General features: G+C 39.1%; 1 protein-coding gene across 1 annotated transcript in view; it reads left to right on the top strand.

Annotated features, from left to right (window-relative positions):
- Positions 1 to 12,839: 12,839 nt before the first annotated feature.
- The window catches only part of HOOK1 (hook microtubule tethering protein 1), a 65,736-nt gene continuing 59,392 nt past the window's right edge, over positions 12,840 to 19,183 (top strand). The window contains exon 1 of the mRNA XM_025427837.3: positions 12,840 to 13,075. Within this exon, the coding sequence (XP_025283622.1) occupies positions 13,013 to 13,075 (63 nt within the window). The 5' untranslated portion in view covers positions 12,840 to 13,012. The remainder of the gene's footprint in view (positions 13,076 to 19,183) is intronic.

Below are 19,183 nucleotides of genomic sequence, written 5' to 3'. Positions count from 1 at the left end.
GTCCCGCATTGGGCTCCCTGCAGGAAGCCTTCTTCTCCCTCTGCCCGTGTCTCTGCCTTTCTCTCTGTATCTCTAAATAATCTTAAAAAAATAAAAATAAAAATTGCATAGGAAAAATAAGGAGTTGCAAATCGAATTACTGACATATATTTACCTATGTCGTTACCTTTACTGCTCCTCCTGTGTTCTTTTTTTTTTCCCTTCTCTTCCCCTCTTTTACTTTTCACTCATCTTTTGTTCCTTTGCTCCTTCCTTTTTCTTTTTTTTCAAACACTGGTAGGGGAAAAAAAGAGAAAATTATACTTTACTATGATTTTAAATTGGGAAGCTTATAATGTCCTCAGTGATTAAACCTTTCTCTCCTCCTTGAAACATGATTTGTCTCTGTGTTATTTGCCTTTTTGATGTGCAAGTTCAGCATCCCTAATTACATGGTAAGCATAGTAAGGATAGAGACTCTGTCTTATATTTCTCCACATTTCCAGAGTCAAAGGAAATGTTCTATTCATAGAATGCACTTAAAATATGGTTGGTGATGTTGTCCTAGATATCCTGCCTCCTTTCTTCAGGCAAGCAAGCTATTATCCCCACCTATAGTGAGAAACTGAGAACCAAGAGAGTTCAGGGACTTCACCAAAATAATAATAAGAAGAGGAGAAAAACATGTTCTTCTGGGCTTTGTACCCAACATTGTTTTCCAGGCAGCTTGTCTCAGTTACCTCTCATAAGCTTGTAGCATGCTTTCCCACCACTAGCAGTAACTTCTGGCAATAGGCAATACTTGTAATGAATAATCCAACTGAGACAGCATTCAATTTGAGATGCTTATCTGTTCTTTTTAAATCAACACTGCAAGCAAATGAAATAGAATTGTTTCCCACAGACTTCCTGAGCAGTAGAGAGAAACACTTGAAGCTATTTTTTCAACCGAGGACAAAGTTTGTGAGGGTGGCTGTGCAGGCAAGTCACAATGAATAACTTCAAGTGAAATAGGAAAGCAGCATGTTAGCATCTTGTTTCTCAAAGTTTAAAGTGGTTGAACTTTGTCTTCTCAGGCCCAGAACTCCTTGCTTGGGTTTCAGAATGTCATGGTGTAGTTGAAGGCACAGGTGAGACTCCTAAGGTTAAATTGAAAAGGGGGGGAAAAGGGGAGGGTTAGTTCTGGGTTATCTGCCATATGCATTCCAACTTTGAACAAGTTACTTCCTCATTTGCAAAAGTAAGGATTTATGTGAGGATTAATTTATGCCCTGTATGTGAGATGCCCGGAAGAGAAAAAATTGACACCAGCCTTCTTTCCTCATCATGGGTCCCTCTCACTTTTTCGTTGTCCCTCCCACTTTCACATTGTTCAGTGTCCTCATTCCCTTAGCTTCCTATCCCTTATAAAATACATGGGGTGATAAATACTTTCATGCTAAAGTATACCAAATGATGATTAGGGTCCATATTGAATTTTTACAGGAACATCCTCATTTTAACAGGGGACTGAAATCAAATGTCCAATAAATGAAATTATAATGTTGAAATGGAAACTGGCTTGGTTACAGAAATTCAGTCTTATTAAAAACATCATTCCTCACAAAATAGAGCCAGGGCTTCTTGGAGAAATGGATGATTCCAGGATAGGGACATTAAAGCACCAAGTAAACCTGAAATATCTTGTCCCAGGAAGTATAGAGTACTTAAAAGATAGGAGAGGTATGCAGAAAGGATGTAGAGATGAACTTGAAGAGGTTCCCACTGGCTGAGCTTAGGACAATTTGATGATTAAAATGAATACTGACAAAAATGGATTATATCATATTAAATAAAAATACATTTATGAATCCATATTTACACTTAAAAAATATAAAGTTGGGTGTGGACAGAAGAGGAAATACTCTTTTAAAAAAACCAGAATAATGCCAACTAATGGATGTAAAAGGAATAACAGAAATAGAAAATCACCATTTTATGACAACATAGTAATAGTTAATTCAGGCAATGACATGGATACTAAAAGCACTGTGTGATAACCTTTTGAGGAATCATATATTCAAAAATTCTCAAGACTATTTAGTAATTACATTCAGAAAAAATATCTTTACAATGAGGAAATCTGGTGGACACCATCCTGACTAAATGATAAAATTTAACATCTCCCATAACTGGACAATCCAATACTATGTTCCTGCCAATGTGATGCACCGAGCTCACAATATAATCTCTGCTAAACATGATAATGAAATAAATCTGATCATGAAGAAATAATCTGAGAAAACTTGCTGCACTGGACCATTCAAAAACATTGCTGTCATGAAATATTACAATACCGTCACATATATGGGTGTTCATGGGCCCAGATAGGGAACAAACCTACATCAGAGGAGACAAAAGAGACATGGTTATAAATACAATGCATGATCCTTGATGCCTTGATTTTGGATCCCAGAGGAAAAAAAGAGAAAAAAAATGGGGACAATTAGGTAAATTTTTAAAAGATGCAATTTAAATTTTAAATTGCATATTAAACAATATTTAATTTAATTTAAAATTTAAATTTAAATTTCCCATGTTTGACAATACATATGGTTATCTTAAGAGAGTGTCCTTATTCTTAGAAGATAGATGCTGAAGTACTTGGCAAAGGATAATTATTTTTGTTACTTTAAAAAAAATATATATATATATATATGTTTCTATATATATAGAAACAGAGAAAATGTGGTTAACTATAACCAAAAAAGAACTTTGTACATAAAAATACACCACAAAGGGTAGGCCAGTTATTTAATCAAATAGTCAATTTAGTTATTCTTCAGAAAAAAATCATGTTAAGTTTTTAAGGAAAATTATAAAAGGTCAAGTTTACACTTGTGGTGAGCATAGCATAATGTAGAGAGTCTTCCAATCACTATGTTATACACCTGAAACTAATGTAACATTGTGTGTACACTGTATTTCAATTTTTAAAAAAGCGTCAAAATGTCAAAATATGTTTAAGGTCTCTGAATCATCTATTGTAGTCATTAACCTTCAGTCAGCAGATTTTTCAAACAGGTAACAATTAATTTAACTCAACCAGATCTTATGGCTTCACTTGCTTCACAGCGCAGAACAAAAAGAATCTTGACTGCCTGAAAAAAATATTTTAGTAACAAGGGAAAATATAGAAACAATAATGACTGAAGACCTGTACATGTTGTATTTTATTTTGGCATGATTATCTTTAAAAATCAATTCTTACCACAAAAAAACATACAAAGAACACAAGGTAATTTTTGGAGGTAATGAGTATGTTTGGAACCTTGATTGTGGTGATAGTTTCACAGGTGTATACACATGTCCAAACTCACCAATATGTATATATTAAATGTGTGAAAGTTTTTGAGTATCAATTATACTTCAATAAGGTTTTATTTTTTTATTATTTTTTATAAATTTATTTTTTATTGGTGTTCAATTTGCCAACATATAGAATAACACCCAGGGCTCATCCCATCAAGTGCCCCCCTCAGTGCCCATCACCCAGTCACCCCATCCCCCAGCCCACCTCCCCTTCCACCACCCCTAGTTCGTTTCCCAAAGTTAGGAGTCTCTCATGTTCTGTCTCCCTCCCTGATATTTCCCACTCATTTTTTCTCCTTTCCCTTTTATACCCTTTCACTAATTTTTATATTCTCCAAATGAATGAGACCATATAATGTTTGTCCTTCTCCGATTGACGTACTCACTCAGCATAATACCCTCCAGTTCCATCCACGTCAAAGCAAATGGTGGGTATTTGTCATTTCTAATGGCTGAGTAATATTCCATTGTATACATAAACCACATCTTCTTTATCCACTCATCTTTCGATGGACACCGAGGCTCCTTCCACAGTGGCTATTGTGGACATTGCTGCTAGAAACATCAGGGTGCAGGTGTCCCGGCATTTCTTCAATAAGGTTTTAAAGGGCCATTCTGATCTCCTCTAGGAGGAGTTTCCTCTTCACCTCTGGAAAGAGATTTTTCTGAAGTATTCAACTTATTTCTTATATAAGCATGGGTACTTTTATGCATCAGTTTCCTTATCTATGAAATAAAAAGTATTACTACTCTGTCAGATTGTTAATAATAAATGAATTAACACAGATGAAGCACTTAAAATAGTGTATAGCACCTGATAAATAATTTTAGGTGGTTGTGTTACTTCTAGCCTCAGGATTGGATATTTTCTTGGTTACCAGTTGTGTTCATATAAAACATTACTAAAGTGTGGAGTTCCTTACTTTAATGAAATGTGCAACTTCTTGTATAAGGCTAAGCCCTCATCAGTTTTGTGTTGTTACTTTATGTTTTTGTTTTCTTTTTGCAATTTCTGGAAAATATTTCCAAATTGCATTACAAAGTATTTGTTTATTTGGTTAAGTAATTTCAAAAAGTCCAGTAGCCATAGTGGATTTCCAGGTACTTCCTACAACTCTTCATATTAGCCAACCCTTCACATATCATTCCGGGCACTTCCTTCTTTGTTCCTACAGCCCACTTATTATTGCTCATGGTTAGGCAGCTCCTCTTCTTCTGTCTTCTGTCCTTAAATGACCTGATAAATTTCTCCTATTTTGATATTTTTAAGATGTTTCATGTTCTATATAGGTTATACTATGTAACACATGGAGGGTGAGCAAGACATATTTCCTCTGGCAAAAATCACTTTAATGTATTTTCAACTGATACATGTGCAGAGGTTTCAGAATACTGTATTTAGCCACAGTAGTATCAAATATAGTTTTCTCAGGCTATGATAAAATATAAGCAGTATTTCTAACACAGTGATCCCTGTCCTCTTTAGAAATCACGCTTTTATTTCTGTGAATCTTGTCTCAAGAGCAGAATTCTATTTACTTTCCATTTATATAAACTAAATAATTCATTTTAAAATATTAATTTTCGATACCCTTGGAAAAAATAGAAGGTACTTTAAATATTTATACTGTAAATTTAGATTTTACTTGATTTATAGAGACAGACATCCCTGGATTAAATGATTAGCCACTATGTGTCAGTGTTTGGCCTTTATTTTTAAAATCTGCTTACATGGATTAGAAGGATTTTTGTACATAAAAAAATAGGTCACCAACAGAATGATAAACATGGATAATCCCTTAACAGAGTGTAAAATTATGACATATCTTGTGATTCACTTAAACTGAAATATAAAGTATAGGATTTATATGTTACAAAGATACTTTAGACTGATTACACTATCAGTACATTTTACTAAATGTCTTTATTACACATTGTTTTTAAGTGTTTGAAAAAATAGTGCATATACCTTTTTATTAATTTTTTATAATCTGAGTTACTTTAGGACATGATGAATTAATTATGTCCAATTTTATTTCACTAGGACTTTGGGGTGAATTTAAATAAAATGGTTATATTAATTTTAACTCAATAAATGGCAAACTAAACAACCCTTTCCATTAGTTTAAATACAATTTATAGGGGTGCCTGGATGGGCGCAATCATTTAAGTATCTGACTCATGATTTCATCTCAGGTCATGATCTTATTGGTTGTGGGATCAAGCCCTGAGTCAGGCTCTGCACTCAGTGGGGAGTCTTATTGAGATTGTCTCTCTCCCTCTCTCTACCCCTTTCCCTTCTCTCAAGCAGATAAATCTTTAAATAAATACAATTTATAACATTTACCTGTGCTGTGATTTATCTTTCTGTAATTTCTGTTTCCCCAAGTACTCCAAAGTAACATTTGTTTAGTTATTTGATACCAAGTCCCTGCATGAAATTATAGCTGTGACTACAATCCCTTTCCATTTTGGAGCTTTTTCAGTATAAGAAACAAAAATCCCAAAATTCTTCCTCTGTGACCATTATAACTTTGCAGTTATACTATTGGCACAGTTAGAGATACTTTTCCATTTCTGACTCCATGCTTTACCATTCTGAATGATGGCACCTCCACCCTAAATGACTGTGAATACTGTTCAGAAAACAATATGATGTGATGCCCAGGTCCCCAACATTTGAGACTGCTGTTGTGAATTGCCTTGGCTGGCACACCACTTTTTCAGGACAGTTCGCATCCAATGATTCATCAACATGGAGGTATAAAAACTAATCTGCTTTCATCTAAACTCTGACAACCTGAAAGGCCCACTCTAGCTTCAGAGCTCCCCAGAAATTGGTTGAAACTTTTTATTTATTTTTTATTTTTTTTTATTTTTTAATTTTATTTTTTTTAATTTATTTATGATAGTCACAGAGAGAGAGAGAGAGGCAGAGACACAGGCAGAGGGAGAAGCAGGCTCCATGCACCGGGAGCCCGATGTGGGACTCGATCCCGGGTCTCCAGGATCGCACCCTGGGCCAAAGGCAGGCGCCAAACCACTGCGCCACCCAGGGATCCCCTGGTTGAAACTTTTATTAGGACTGCACCACAGCCTTCTTTCCCCCTCTGTGTACTTCTGCTTCCATTTCTTCTTCTCCATAGCTCTTAATTCCCAAGACCACTTCTTAATAAACCTTCTGCCTGCTAATCTCCATCTCAGAGTCTACTTCCTGCAATTTTTCTGCTTATAGTGTAATTTTAAAATCCTTTGTACTATAGATATACATGTCCCAGTAACAGAGATGCCTTCACCCTTAGTTTGAACTTCTCCATTGAAATCTTAAAATAATTTTTCTTTGGGTAGCCCACCAGATGACATTGCTTGCAAGCATGGAACTAAAATGCATCAAAAGGCAGTTTTACTAAATGATATAAAAATCTTTTGAACTTAAGTCTAAAAGCACTAGAAGCAAAAGTCTCAGTGTCACCTACAGTCTCCACTTAAACATTAGTTTTGTAACAAGACTCACTCAGTTCCTGGTCAGTGTGAGGAATAGATAAGTATTTCCTTTTATGCAGTGAGAAGTAGTCCACATTCTTGATTCCCTTCCTCCAGCCTCTACCCAAATAGACACGTCACCGGAAATATCTGTAGAGATAAAGTTGCCCCAACCCCATCACCTAAAAGTTCAGACCTAATGAGTATACAAGTCCATGTTCTCCAAGGTTTTCTCTTTATTAGAAAACCAAGCCTTGGGCAGCCCAGGTGGCTCAGTGGTTTGGTGCTGCCTTCGGCCCAGGGCGTGATCCTGGAGACCCAGGATCGACTCCCGCATTGGGCTCCCTGCATGGAGACTGCTTTTCTCTCTGCCTGTGTCTCTGCCTCTCTGTCTCTGTGTCTCTTATGAATAAATAAATAAAATCTTAAAAAATAATAAAAAAATAAAAAGAAAACCAAAGCTTACCCATGGTTAGTGTCGGAGATTGGTCTTATTTCCCTAAACCCAGTACAGTAGTTAATAGAGCCAGACAGTAATGCCCACTGGGATCAAAGGCCTAAGAAGTAGAAGCAGTTTTAGAATGTCAATTTTTGTCACCATTTCTCTTCCCTAGAACTCTGAAAAGGGCTTGTGATCTTTCCAATGCCCTAGGCACTATTATTTCAAAGTATCTCTCAGATTCTGAAAATTGTCAATTAGAAGTATCTGCTGTTATATTTAACTGCCTGTGGACCTTGATGCTTATTGGACATATCTAGAGCCTGCTATGGTTCTTTGGATACTGGACTGCAGACAAATCCTGGGGTTATCATCTAGAAAACCAAGTTAACCCCTATGGTGGATTTTATATCATTCTGGATTCTTTTCTCTGTTGCTGAGATCTAGCCATTTTGCAATTTCTTTTTTTTTTTTCTCCTTCCTTCTTCCCTCCCTTTCTTTATCCCCTTTCCCTTTCTTCTGTCCCTAAAACAGCTGTAGGACTTCTGTTTGGGGGACTAATGCAAAGTACAGCTGCACTTAAACAATGCTGTAAGGATCTTGTGTAGGGGCCCCGATAGTTTGCTTCAGGAATAAATGGCTTATTAATGAGGTCTGCCTGGAATGTTTGCAGCTGGTATGGTCATTCTGCTAGAATGGGTGCTGTGTCTGAATGTCTAGATTGGTGTCTGTCCAGGTCAGAGTTTTCCTTTAGCTGAGGTCTATTCTCAGCCATTCAAGGTATCTAGATATCGGCAGGGGAAAACCTTTGATATCTCCATCTCTTCTCACCATCATTTGCTTGTGCAAGGTACAGATTTCCTCTTCACAAGTACAGCCTACTACAGTTCTATTTGAGGTACCTAATCAGAGATTCTCTTTTATCATTTCTCCATCTACTTATAGTCCAATTCAGAGTTTTACATCTCATCTCAACCCATCTCTCTCTAAGATAGTATTTGTTTTTATTCATTTTTTAAAATTTAATTTAATTTTACTATCTTTTATTTGTATTTGTTTTAATTAAAAAGTTAATACTTGTTCATTTTTATGAAATTGGAAAATAAAAAAATTAACAATCACAATGAATAATCACTGCTAATATTCTAATATATTTACTTTGTTTAAAAAAAAAAGTGAGTAGAAACATAACCTTGCACACACACCCTCCCAAGACATATACACTGTATATATAATAACTAAAATGTATTGAGCGATTATGAGCTAGAGTCTCTTGTAAGTTTGTTTGTTTGTTTGTTTGTTTGAGAGAGAGTGAGTTTGAGCAGGGGTGATACACAGTCTTCCCACTTAGCAAGGAGTCCCAAATGGTGCTTGATCCCAGGACACTGGGATCATGACCTGAGCCCAAGGCCGACTCTTAACTGACTGAGTCACCCAAGTGCCCCTCTGTTAAGCATTTAATATGTATTTGATATTCAACAACAATCATGTGAAGTCATGTGCAGAGAATCATTTTTATTTTTGTCTGAATGTATCCATCTTCTCCACCCTCCATCAACCACCTCATGATTTCACCTTGGATCTGCAGTCCTGCTGGAGCAGACAATCTAGGGACTTGCTCTGTTTCTGGCAAAGGATTCGACATTCATCCTATGACAGACCAGTCATATGGTCTCACTGGAACTTGAATCTTGATTAGAATGACTTAGAAAAACTTAGCAAACATTTGATCATATTCATCTAGGTGGTGTTCTCTTCAAAAGACTTCCATAGATCCATAGATCAGATCCTAGATCTGATGAGCAGCTCTCCGACCTGCTCTTGGCCATGCTGAGTTCTTTAGATATTCCTCTGTATCTATAAGATTTCTCATATTCTTGCAACAACATAGTTCTTTATAAAGTTACCTAGGTTTTATTTCTCCCACTTACCACCAGAAAATCCATAACTAATATAGAAATACATAGAATCAACAAGTCTTACTCTATTTTGCAGAGACTGAGACTTACTGAAATGAAGTGACTTGCTGAAGATCACCCATGCAATAAGAAATTATATTAGTTCTCTGTAACACTATAGAGTGCTTAATTTTAACCAACTCTCTTTTCAATCTCCTTCTGTATAGATACACAGATATGTGTGTGTATTCTTATATTCTTCCACATTAAGATCTGGCCATACTCAAAATTTTAATCATTTTCAGCCTTTAGGGTTTTTTTTTTCTTTGTCTGATAATAAAACCATCGAAGAGCAATTTTAAATTAACAAAAAGTACAAAGAAGGTAAAACATACCCATTATTTCAATACCTAGATATCATCAAAATTACTGTTAATGGGGCACCTAGGTGGCTCAGTGGTTGAGCGGCTGCCTTAGGCTCAGGTCATGATCCCGGAGTCCTGGGATTGAGTCCCATATTAGGCTCTCCAGAGGGAGCCTGCTTCTCCCTCTACCTGTGTCTCTGCCTTTCTCTCTGTGTCTCCCATGAATAAATAAATAAATAAATAAATAAATAAATAAATAAATAATTTTAAAAATTTACTATTAATACTTCAGTTTATTTTGTTTAGTCTCTCTTCCCTTCCTCTCTTCCCCAGTGTGTACATATACACTGACATGCATTCACAAATAGGGATCCATACATAAATTTACATGTATAGTATATATATAACAGAGAGAGCCATACTGTATATATGGATTTGCATCATCTATTTTCTTTTAATATTATTCTTTAAGCCTTTTCCTGAGCAATTAAACCTCTTTCAAAATATTTTAATAGCTATAATATATATCATTGTATGGATATACCATAATGTATCTAATCACTCTTCTTTCAGACATTTAATGGCTGTTTCTTTTTTTACTTTGATAACTAGTACTGCAATCAACAATTTTTTTGGCATCTGATTATTTTCTTAGAATAGATTCTGGAAGTGAAACTATTGATTTAAAGGCTTTGAGCATTTTAAAGATTCTTGATATATATTGTCAAAAATTTTCGGAAAGATTATTTCAATTTACAACACCACAAGCAGTGTTTAAAAATAAGCTTTATTCAGTGCTCCAAATATAGATGCCAACTTTTAGAAATGAATGTCAACAGTTGGAAAATAAAAGACTATATTGTATTAGGCATTTTTTAAATATATATATTTCTGATTATAAAGTATACAAACTAATTGCAGGTTGAAAAATATAGATTACAGAAAATAATCCCTTAACCCATAGATAAACATGAGTTTGATGAATATTCCTTTTTTTGTCTTCTTACTGTGCGCATGTTAAATAAATTAATATTTATAATGTTGAGATCATATGGCTTTTACTTTTATATCTGAATTTTTAATTTAATGAAATTTTAATATAATTTAATTTAGTATCATGAAGAATTTGTATTAAATATTCTCCAAAGCATTTTTTTATTAGTTGCCAAATATTTTATCTTATAAATTGGCTATAATGTAGTTAACCTTTTCTGCTTATTGTAATGTGTATTGATCATTATATACAGGATTGCAATACATAACATTGTTTCTAACCTCTGGCTACATTTCTCATTATTTCAGGAGAATTCGTGACCAGAAGTGGAATTATAGAATCATGGGTTTAAATAGTACGGATATTTTAAAGTTTCTTGATACATATGGATAGAAAATCAGAAAAATTATTCTAAAATGTTTCATTCAGCTTTGTGCTGAATAAAAGTGCACTTCACTCTTCTCAATATTATTTTTTGTTGTTTTTTTCAATGATCCATGTTTTGCATTTTTCTGTTTCATATTTGCTTGAATTATTTGTTTTTTCTTATTTGAATTCATCAATCATGTCCTTCACATATTTTTCCATTAGACCTAGTATCATGAAGACTGAGCATCCATCCCCGAGAATCTGTTCTCTGCTTCTAAAGAGCTCAGAAGGATAACTCAGTTGCCCCTAGTAATTCAATCACTTGTGACTCTTAGTGATAAGCATATGATCATAGTAACTCATATTTACAAAGGAGTATTCAGTACATTCAACTCTTCCACATCCATCATCAGTTTTGTCCCTGTGAGGGAGACCGGGCAGGTTGGTGTCATTAGCATCACGGTAGAAATGGGGACGTTGGGATCACACAGGAGAAAGCCGTCAATAGCCAATGGGGAGTCAAGTCAAGACTCAGACCAGGTCTTCCATTCCTAGATCTTTTCCTTTTCCTTAAGTCACTTTACTGATGTTGCTAGTGTCCAGAAATAGAAAATGACTCCACATAGGGTAAGAAAGTTCTGAGATAATCTTAAGAGACTTGATAGCAAATGCAAGGACTATAAATTTAGAATGAGACTGATTTACATTTGAGGGCTTTTAATTGCAGTCATCCATCAGTTTTAAACTTTCAATGTCTAAATATAAAGACGTGGCAATATAAATGAGCCAGCTGCACTTTTACACAGCACATGAACTGATGAGTTTATGAATGAGTGAAGTGATGGAAATCAACAGCGCGAATAAGAATATCCCAACCCATTTCAACAGCCTAAGCCAGACATCAGTACCTTGGAGAGCTTCCAACTTAAGCCATACCCTCCCTCACATTCCTGTCTCAGAAAAGACAGGTTTGCAACCGCCAAAGGAAAATCGGGAAGCATTTTATTTACACTCTTATCTTCCATGATTCTTGAAAACTAAAAGATGATTTCATTTTCCATTTTCCTACCTGAAAAAGAAAAAAAAAAAAAAGGTCTTCCCTTTTGCCCTATTTAAAATAAAATTGCCCGTGGCTTGTGATCTTGTGACAGCCTATTTAATTTAAGCAGCTTCACGGTATTCCCCCCCCCCCCCTTAAAGAACAAACATTTCTTTGCCACGTCTGCAAATTAAAATGTTCTTTGCCGGTGAGCTCCCAGGAGAAAACCAGCTATCCACTCCCTATCGCGAGTGGTGTTTATTCTGGGGGTAAGAGCTATTCCGGAGGGCAGGAGGGCATCAGCGTGTGGGTGTCCACAGGTAGGAGCGGCCCCACGGCGAGAAAGGAGGCGGGAGGAGGCCGGCGCCAGCGGCCCCGCGGCCTCTTCTGCGCCTGGGGCTGCGCGAGCTCCAGCCGCTCCAGCGCCCCGCCGCGCACGCGCGCTGCCGGCCGCCGGCCTCCCCGCACCTGCCAGGTCACAAACCCCTCCCCACGCTCCCGCGCTCCCTCCCGGAGGCTGTCTTGTCTCCCGCTGATTGGTCGGAGCCCGGAGGCTGCGTCCAATCAGCAACCCCTCCTGCGCAACCCATCCCCGCTCTTCCCGCCCCCTCCCGCCCGCACGCCCCTCTCGGGCACCTACTTTCTTTGTGACTGGTGCGCGCTGCGGTCACTCAGCGCGGCGGGGAGAGGTGCGCGGGAGCGGGCCGGAGGCGGGGCCGGGGGCGGGGCCGGGGCCGGAGGGGCGGGGCCGGGGCCGGGGGGCGGGGCCCAGGTGCGGAGCCGCGCGGGGGCGCCTGGCCGGGGAGGGGGCCCTCCGCGGGGCGGGGCGGGGCCCGGGGCGGGGCCCGGGGCGGGGCCCGGGGCGGGGCCCGGGGCGGGGCCCGGGGCGGGGCGGGGCCCGGGGCGGCGGCGAGGAGGGGGTTACGCCGGCGACGTCGGCAGCGCGAGGCTTCGCGCGTGAGCCGCGCGGGCGCTGGGCCTGGCTCCCGAGCTTTCCCGGCCGGCGGCGGGCAGGTGGTCGACGCCGGCTCCCGGAGGAGCGCGGGGCGGAGGGAGGTGTCGGTGTCCGCGGCGTGGTCGACGGCGGCCCCGGCCATGGAAGAGACGCAGCCGCTTCCGCAGACCGAGCTGCCGCTGTGCGACAGCCTCATCATCTGGGTGAGTACGAGGGGGCGAAGGGCGCCGAGCGGCCGAGGCCAGCTGCCCCGGGTCGCGGGGGCCCGCAGGTGAGCCTGAGGAGTCGGCCGGGCCACCTGCGCCGCACACTGGGCGCGTTGCCCTTCGCGGCTGCTGTCGCCCTTGACCGCGAGAGTGCCACCTGCGGGGCGCGAGGCAGGTGTGTGTGTGTCTGCAGACGTGGGAGGGGTAAAGGGAGCTCTGCAGGTATAGGGGTGGAGGAGGCTTGCCTCTCCCCGCGGATCCTGCTTCTGACAGCTGTGACTGGAGCCAGGTGTCCATCCCCTTTTGGCTGCCCTATTTTCTCCCTCTGGACCACCGACTCTCTCGCCTTCTGTCTGCTGATCAGCCTCACTGTATGGATCTTTGTGCCCCTGGGGAGCGAAGCCTCCCTCCCTCCCACCTCCCACCCCCCACCCCCCACCCCCCGCCGCTGAAACTCCCCTCCCAGCCAAACCACTTTGCTCTGCTTGGACACAGGTGGCCAAGAGGTGGTTTTGATGCCTGGATCGTGAGAGCTCCTCCAGGATCCCAGGACATTCGATTTTGTAGAAGTCATTTAGAAGGGTTATTTCTACATAGTTCCTGTTTGGAGAAAAATAAATGTTGGGGGTAGGGGCTCGTATTACCTTTTTTTTTTTTTTTTTTTTTTTTGCCGGCCCCCATTTTCTCCTTCCGGTGGACAGCATTCTCTGTAAAGAAAAAGACTTGGCATTTTCACTTGCACTTTGTGCGTGCTTAGTATTTTTTTTTTTCCCCTAAAGTAGGCTCCATGCTCCTTGAACTCAGGAGCCTGGGGTGAAGACCCTGAGGCTTAACCTACTCAGGCACCCAAATGCCCCTGTACGTGTTTAATATTATAATTAATTTGTGTTAGGTGGACGAGTAGAATCTGCCCCCAGTATTCCTATCAGTAAAATGATATCTCACCTTTTGGAGGTGCTCAGCCATCAGAGTGCTGGCATTCAGGTGTGGTTTCTAACCTACATTTGGTAAGGTTGTTGCTTGATGGTCTGTCCACAAGGTGCTGTTGATGGTGCCCATCCCCAAACTAGTTGTTTGGTGTGTGTAGAGGAGTGTGTGCATAATGGAATGTATACAGACTGGATCAGGAGGCGGTAATTAGTTGATGAGATTCTGTAGCAGTCTCTTAATTGGAGTAATGCAAAAGAATGGGAGAAATCAGAGCAGGTTTCTGGCCACGTATGAAGTCTGTTGGAAATAACCATGATTTAAAGCAGCTTTTACAGTGTAGAGGTAAATAGCTTTTGTTATAAGCATAATGCAAGTATGTAGGGTTTCTGAGTTAAAAGCAATTAGCTAACTATTCATCTGTATGTTCATTCAAAATAAGTATTAGGGTTTAGATGCTATATCCTAAGACTGTCATGAAATAAGGTAGCATTGTTTTTAATGAGGTGTTTTGTTTAAATAAGTGACTAATTAAAGAGCGTATCCTAATCTGTAACTTTATTGCTCCAAACAACTGACTTAAGTAGTAAACTTAGTCTTTATGATGTCATTGACTTATATGAGGTGGAGGAAGAGTTTAGGATTTTTCTTGAATTGTATTGCAGTATTTTAAAATATTATGTGACTGTATTCATTCTTTGAACCAGTAATTATTGAGTTCCTACTTTGTTCAAGGACTGAGGAGGACAGATAATGAGAATAATCAAAGAACTTTCCATTTTTTTGCTGGGGAGCTAGGCAGAGCTGTGCATTTTCACAATGAGAGGCAAAATTCCTTAAAAACTGCAAAAATGGTACAAATGACAACAGTGTAATAGGTTATTTGCTTCTCGAGTTCTAAGGCTGTTGAAACACTGTGGAGAAAGTGGAGTTATTGTGCAGATTATTGCCTTTTGGATGCTGCTACAGCCAAATCTATCTGTTCCCATAACAATGCCTAGCTGCATAAAGACTAGCAACAACCACCCAGTTCCCCTCATGTTTTCTTGCAAAGTTTTATCGGTACCCTCTTTGAGCCCCCAATTTTTCTCCCCTCGGGAAAATGACCTCGTCCTTATCTTTGACTCCAGCTCTAGATCCCATCCCTTCTACCTCTTCTAAAACTTTGCTCTATCATTTATCTTCTTTCTGTATTTGCTACTTCTTCCTCTCCTTTGGCTCCTTCCTCTCGACATGTAGACTTACTCAAATCTTCTTTATCTTAAAAAGAAGGAACAAAGAGCCACCACTCCCTATTAAAATGACACTGTATTTCCCTTCCCTATGCAGTTGAATTGAGTTTTTAAGTACTCAACTTTTATACTTCTTGAACTTTCATTCACCCCTGAACCCAATGCACTTGAGTTTCTTTTCTTTAAGGCCTTCATCTATTAGATTTGGCAACCTATTATATATAATGCTTATCTTACTTGCGAAATGATCTTCTGCCTTAGTTTCTTGGGTACCTGTCTGTTGGCTTCTCTTTACCTCTCCAGATGATTCCCAGGGAACTGTGGTATCTTATTTTGCCGTTGCCAGCCACTGCCTTATTGATGTCACTTCACTTCCAACATGTTTTCCCAAACTCTCCTGATGCCACACTCCCCATGCCCACCATGCTGCACTGACGTTTTCTTTCTTGAGGAAGTTAAGCTGTTTTTAATATACCAGGTCTTCTTAACTTTTCTTTCCTCTACCTAGAATATTCTCTTCCTGGTTCTTTTAGTGGCTACCTTCTTCCTACCATTCATTTCTTGGATCTCTTGTCATCTTTCTGAATCAGTAACAGTGAATGGCCATCTTGTGCCCCACTCCTATATCCCTTTGTAACTGGTTACCCACTTTCTATGTGCCTATAACATTTAACACTGTCTGAAGTCCTCGTATTTGCTCCTTGGGGTCAGAACCCTTGTATGACTGGTTTTCTGCTCCCAGAAAGCAAGAACTGGCCAGGATCTCTAATACAACATTGAATCAATGTCATGATAGGCTATATCCTTGTCTTGGCCAGGATCTCTAATACAACATTGAATCAAAGTCATGATAGGCTATATCCTTGCCTTGGTCCTGACCTTAGAGACCAGCATTTCACCATTAAGTAGATTCTTGTAGATACCTGAAGTGAACTTCTAACCGTATTATAGAGGATTGGATTTCAGCAAGTAGAAATCAGGGGAAATGAATATTCTAAACACAGGGAAGAACCCCTGGCAGTAATGTAAATGGTCTCCTTTGGCATTAGATCCAAAAGAAATAGTAGCAGCCACATCCTTGTCATGATATTTCTTGTCTTGTCTCTTAATGGGTTCCCTACCATGCTGAGTAACTTTACATGTTGAGGAGAAGTAGTAGGAGATATAAGATTAAAAAGTTATGATGGGGGGAATGCCTGGGTGGTTGAGCCTCTGTCTTCCGCTCAGGGCAGGATCCCCAGTGGGGGGATTGAATTCTGCATCTGTTTTCCTGCAGGGAGCCTGCTTCTCCCTCTGCCTATGTCTCTGCCTTTCTCTCTATGTCTCTCATGAATAAATAAATAAAATCTTTTTTAAAAAGTTGTGATGGGATTGAATCATGGAGGTGAGAAGACAGTTGTAGTAAACTGTGTTCTTTTAGCACTAGATGGTGTTCTAGGACAGTAAAACCTACATTAACAGAATTTAAGAAGTCATAAAGAAAAGTTGGTTAGTAAGAGATGCCTCTTCCGGCAGTTATTAAGAAGTTATATTTTATAATTTGGAACTCATCTTAAAATAATTAGTTCTTAGAAACATTATACCACTACTTAACAAAAAACTCAGGGCTGAAGGATAAATTTGGGCATCATTTACAAGGTAGAGGAAGTATAGGAGTTTTAAGTATATTCGTATGAAGATAAATTTAATTCTGCCTCTAAGCTCTGTGACATTTGGAAATTTAAAATTTTGGGACTTTAATTTCACCAATAAAATTAGAGTTGAACCATATTTTGTTTTAATGGCTTTCTTAGTTCTTGTATTGTTGACTTTGACAGGCAGGTAGAGGAAAAACTCATGCCAAATAATGCCCAAATTCACAAATACTAAAGGCTGAATCATTTTTATGAAAACAATAATCTTCTTTCTGAAATGAGCATTTAGAGGAGGAGAATATGAGAATAGAGCTGACCCAAAGTTGAGTTTTCATTGGCTGTCAGTTGTGAAAATCCTTTTTTCCCCTTGATTTTGGGAAGACATTTACAATGAAACAATTCAGGAACAACATTTCCACATTTCTAATTTTTTTTTTTATTTAAAGATAAAAAGAAACTAAGATGGTTATTTGCCAGAACACTGAGGTTACTGATGGAAGCCCTGTCTGTTCCTTCTGGCCACTTACTATAAAAAGTCTTTTGCTTCTTCACCTCTACGTAAAGAGTGTGAAAGAAGACATTTTCCTTCAGCTGTCTGTTTTGGCCTCACTACCCATACTGAGTTTTTAAATTTATTCACTCTACTTGGTTATAAAGCCTTTCAATTTGGCCAAATGAACTTACATTTATGTTTGTCACTAATTTATTTTGCCACTAATTTAAGAACTTACAAGAGACGCTCCAGTTTCCATGTCTGTAGGAAGGGAAAATTGTTTTAATCTGGACATGATGAGCAACAAGGCAACTACTTAGTATATGTATAACTTTTACATATTTCTTTACTGTTTAGCTTAATAGTCTATGCTTCTTAAATCATCCTTTTTAGGTAACTAATCATATCCATTTTGTAAAAAGTTAATCATGTAAAGTATGAGTAGGAAGAGTTGAAAAATGGAAGCCACAGTTTACCTAAAAGTATGTGATTGTCTTCTTTTTAAAGATGCCCTAAACCCTGGGGTTTTTCTTTAATGTACATCCACTTAATTGCAAAATCCGGGGATCCCTGGGTGGCTCAGCGGTTTAGCGCCTGCCTTCGGCCCAGGGTGTGATCCTGGAGTCCCGGGATCGAGTCCCACGTCCGTCTTCCTGCATGGAGCCTACTTCTCCGTCTGCCTGTGTCTCTGCTTCTCTCTATATATATCTCTCATGAATAAATAAATAAAATCTTTTTTAAGAAATTGCAAAATCCTTGTTATTTTATATTTTAAATTCCATAAATTCATTCTGTCCTCTTAGTTAGCATTACCTTAATTTCAGCCATCCATTTTATCAACAAGATCATTGCAGGAGCCTTCTCCTTTAGGAGCCTTCTCTCTTCCTTTCTCTGTGTCACTATTGCTGCTATTCAGAATATGCTAAAGATGTCACTCCCTTACTACTCTAAAGTGATTCATTATTACCCAGAGCAATGGTTCTAAAAATTTTATGTGCATAAGAGTCACTTAGGGATTTTCTGATTGAATATGTCTAGAGATTCTGATATGTACAGTTCTTAGACCCCAAACATTGAGAAACTCTGAATCATAGTTCATTGCTAATAGCTATTGAGCTTGTACCATGTGCCAGGTACTGATCTAAATTTGCTGTGTTTGCTAATTACATAATTCTCAAAACCAACTTGTGTGGTAGAAAGTATTCTACTGTTTCTTATTATGAGGGTGATACCATCAAGGGTAAGTCCAGGCTTCTTGTCATGGCCCTCCAGAGTCTTGACCCATGTTTATTTTCTTAGTCCCTTAGTTGTCACCCCTTCTCTTTCCTCTCTACACTGGAAATCTAGTAATACTGAGCTGTATGTGGCCCCAGAATACCATTTCTTTTATATATTTGTGCTCTTGTAATGTTCCTTTTTCCTGAAGCTTCCTTGTCTTGGACCTTTCTTTACTTAAGACATTCCGTTTGGCAATCATCCCTAAGGAGTCTTTCCTAAATACAAGCCCTAATAAAATTAGTTAACTCCCATCTATTTCAGAACAATTTGTGTGTATTGTAGTCAAGAGACTGGGAATGGCATTATCTAGAAATAATTTATATCTTTTTCTGCTCTCCTTAACTCTTTTTTTTTTAAAAGATTTTTTCATGAGAGACACAGAAAGAGAGGCAGAGACATAGGCAGAGGAAGAAGCAGGCTCCCTACAGGGAGCTTGATGCAGGACTTGACCCAGGACCCCAGGATCATGACCTCAACCAAAGGCACATACTCAACCACTGAGTCACCCAGGCATCTCTCCTCTCCTTAACTCTTGATTGAA

Source organism: Canis lupus, chromosome 5 (genome assembly GCF_003254725.2).
Source record: "Canis lupus dingo isolate Sandy chromosome 5, ASM325472v2, whole genome shotgun sequence".
In the NCBI taxonomy this organism is placed as follows: Eukaryota; Metazoa; Chordata; class Mammalia; order Carnivora; family Canidae; genus Canis; species Canis lupus.
Note: the sequence above shows the minus strand (reverse complement) of the source record. Positions and strands in the feature narration are given on the sequence as shown.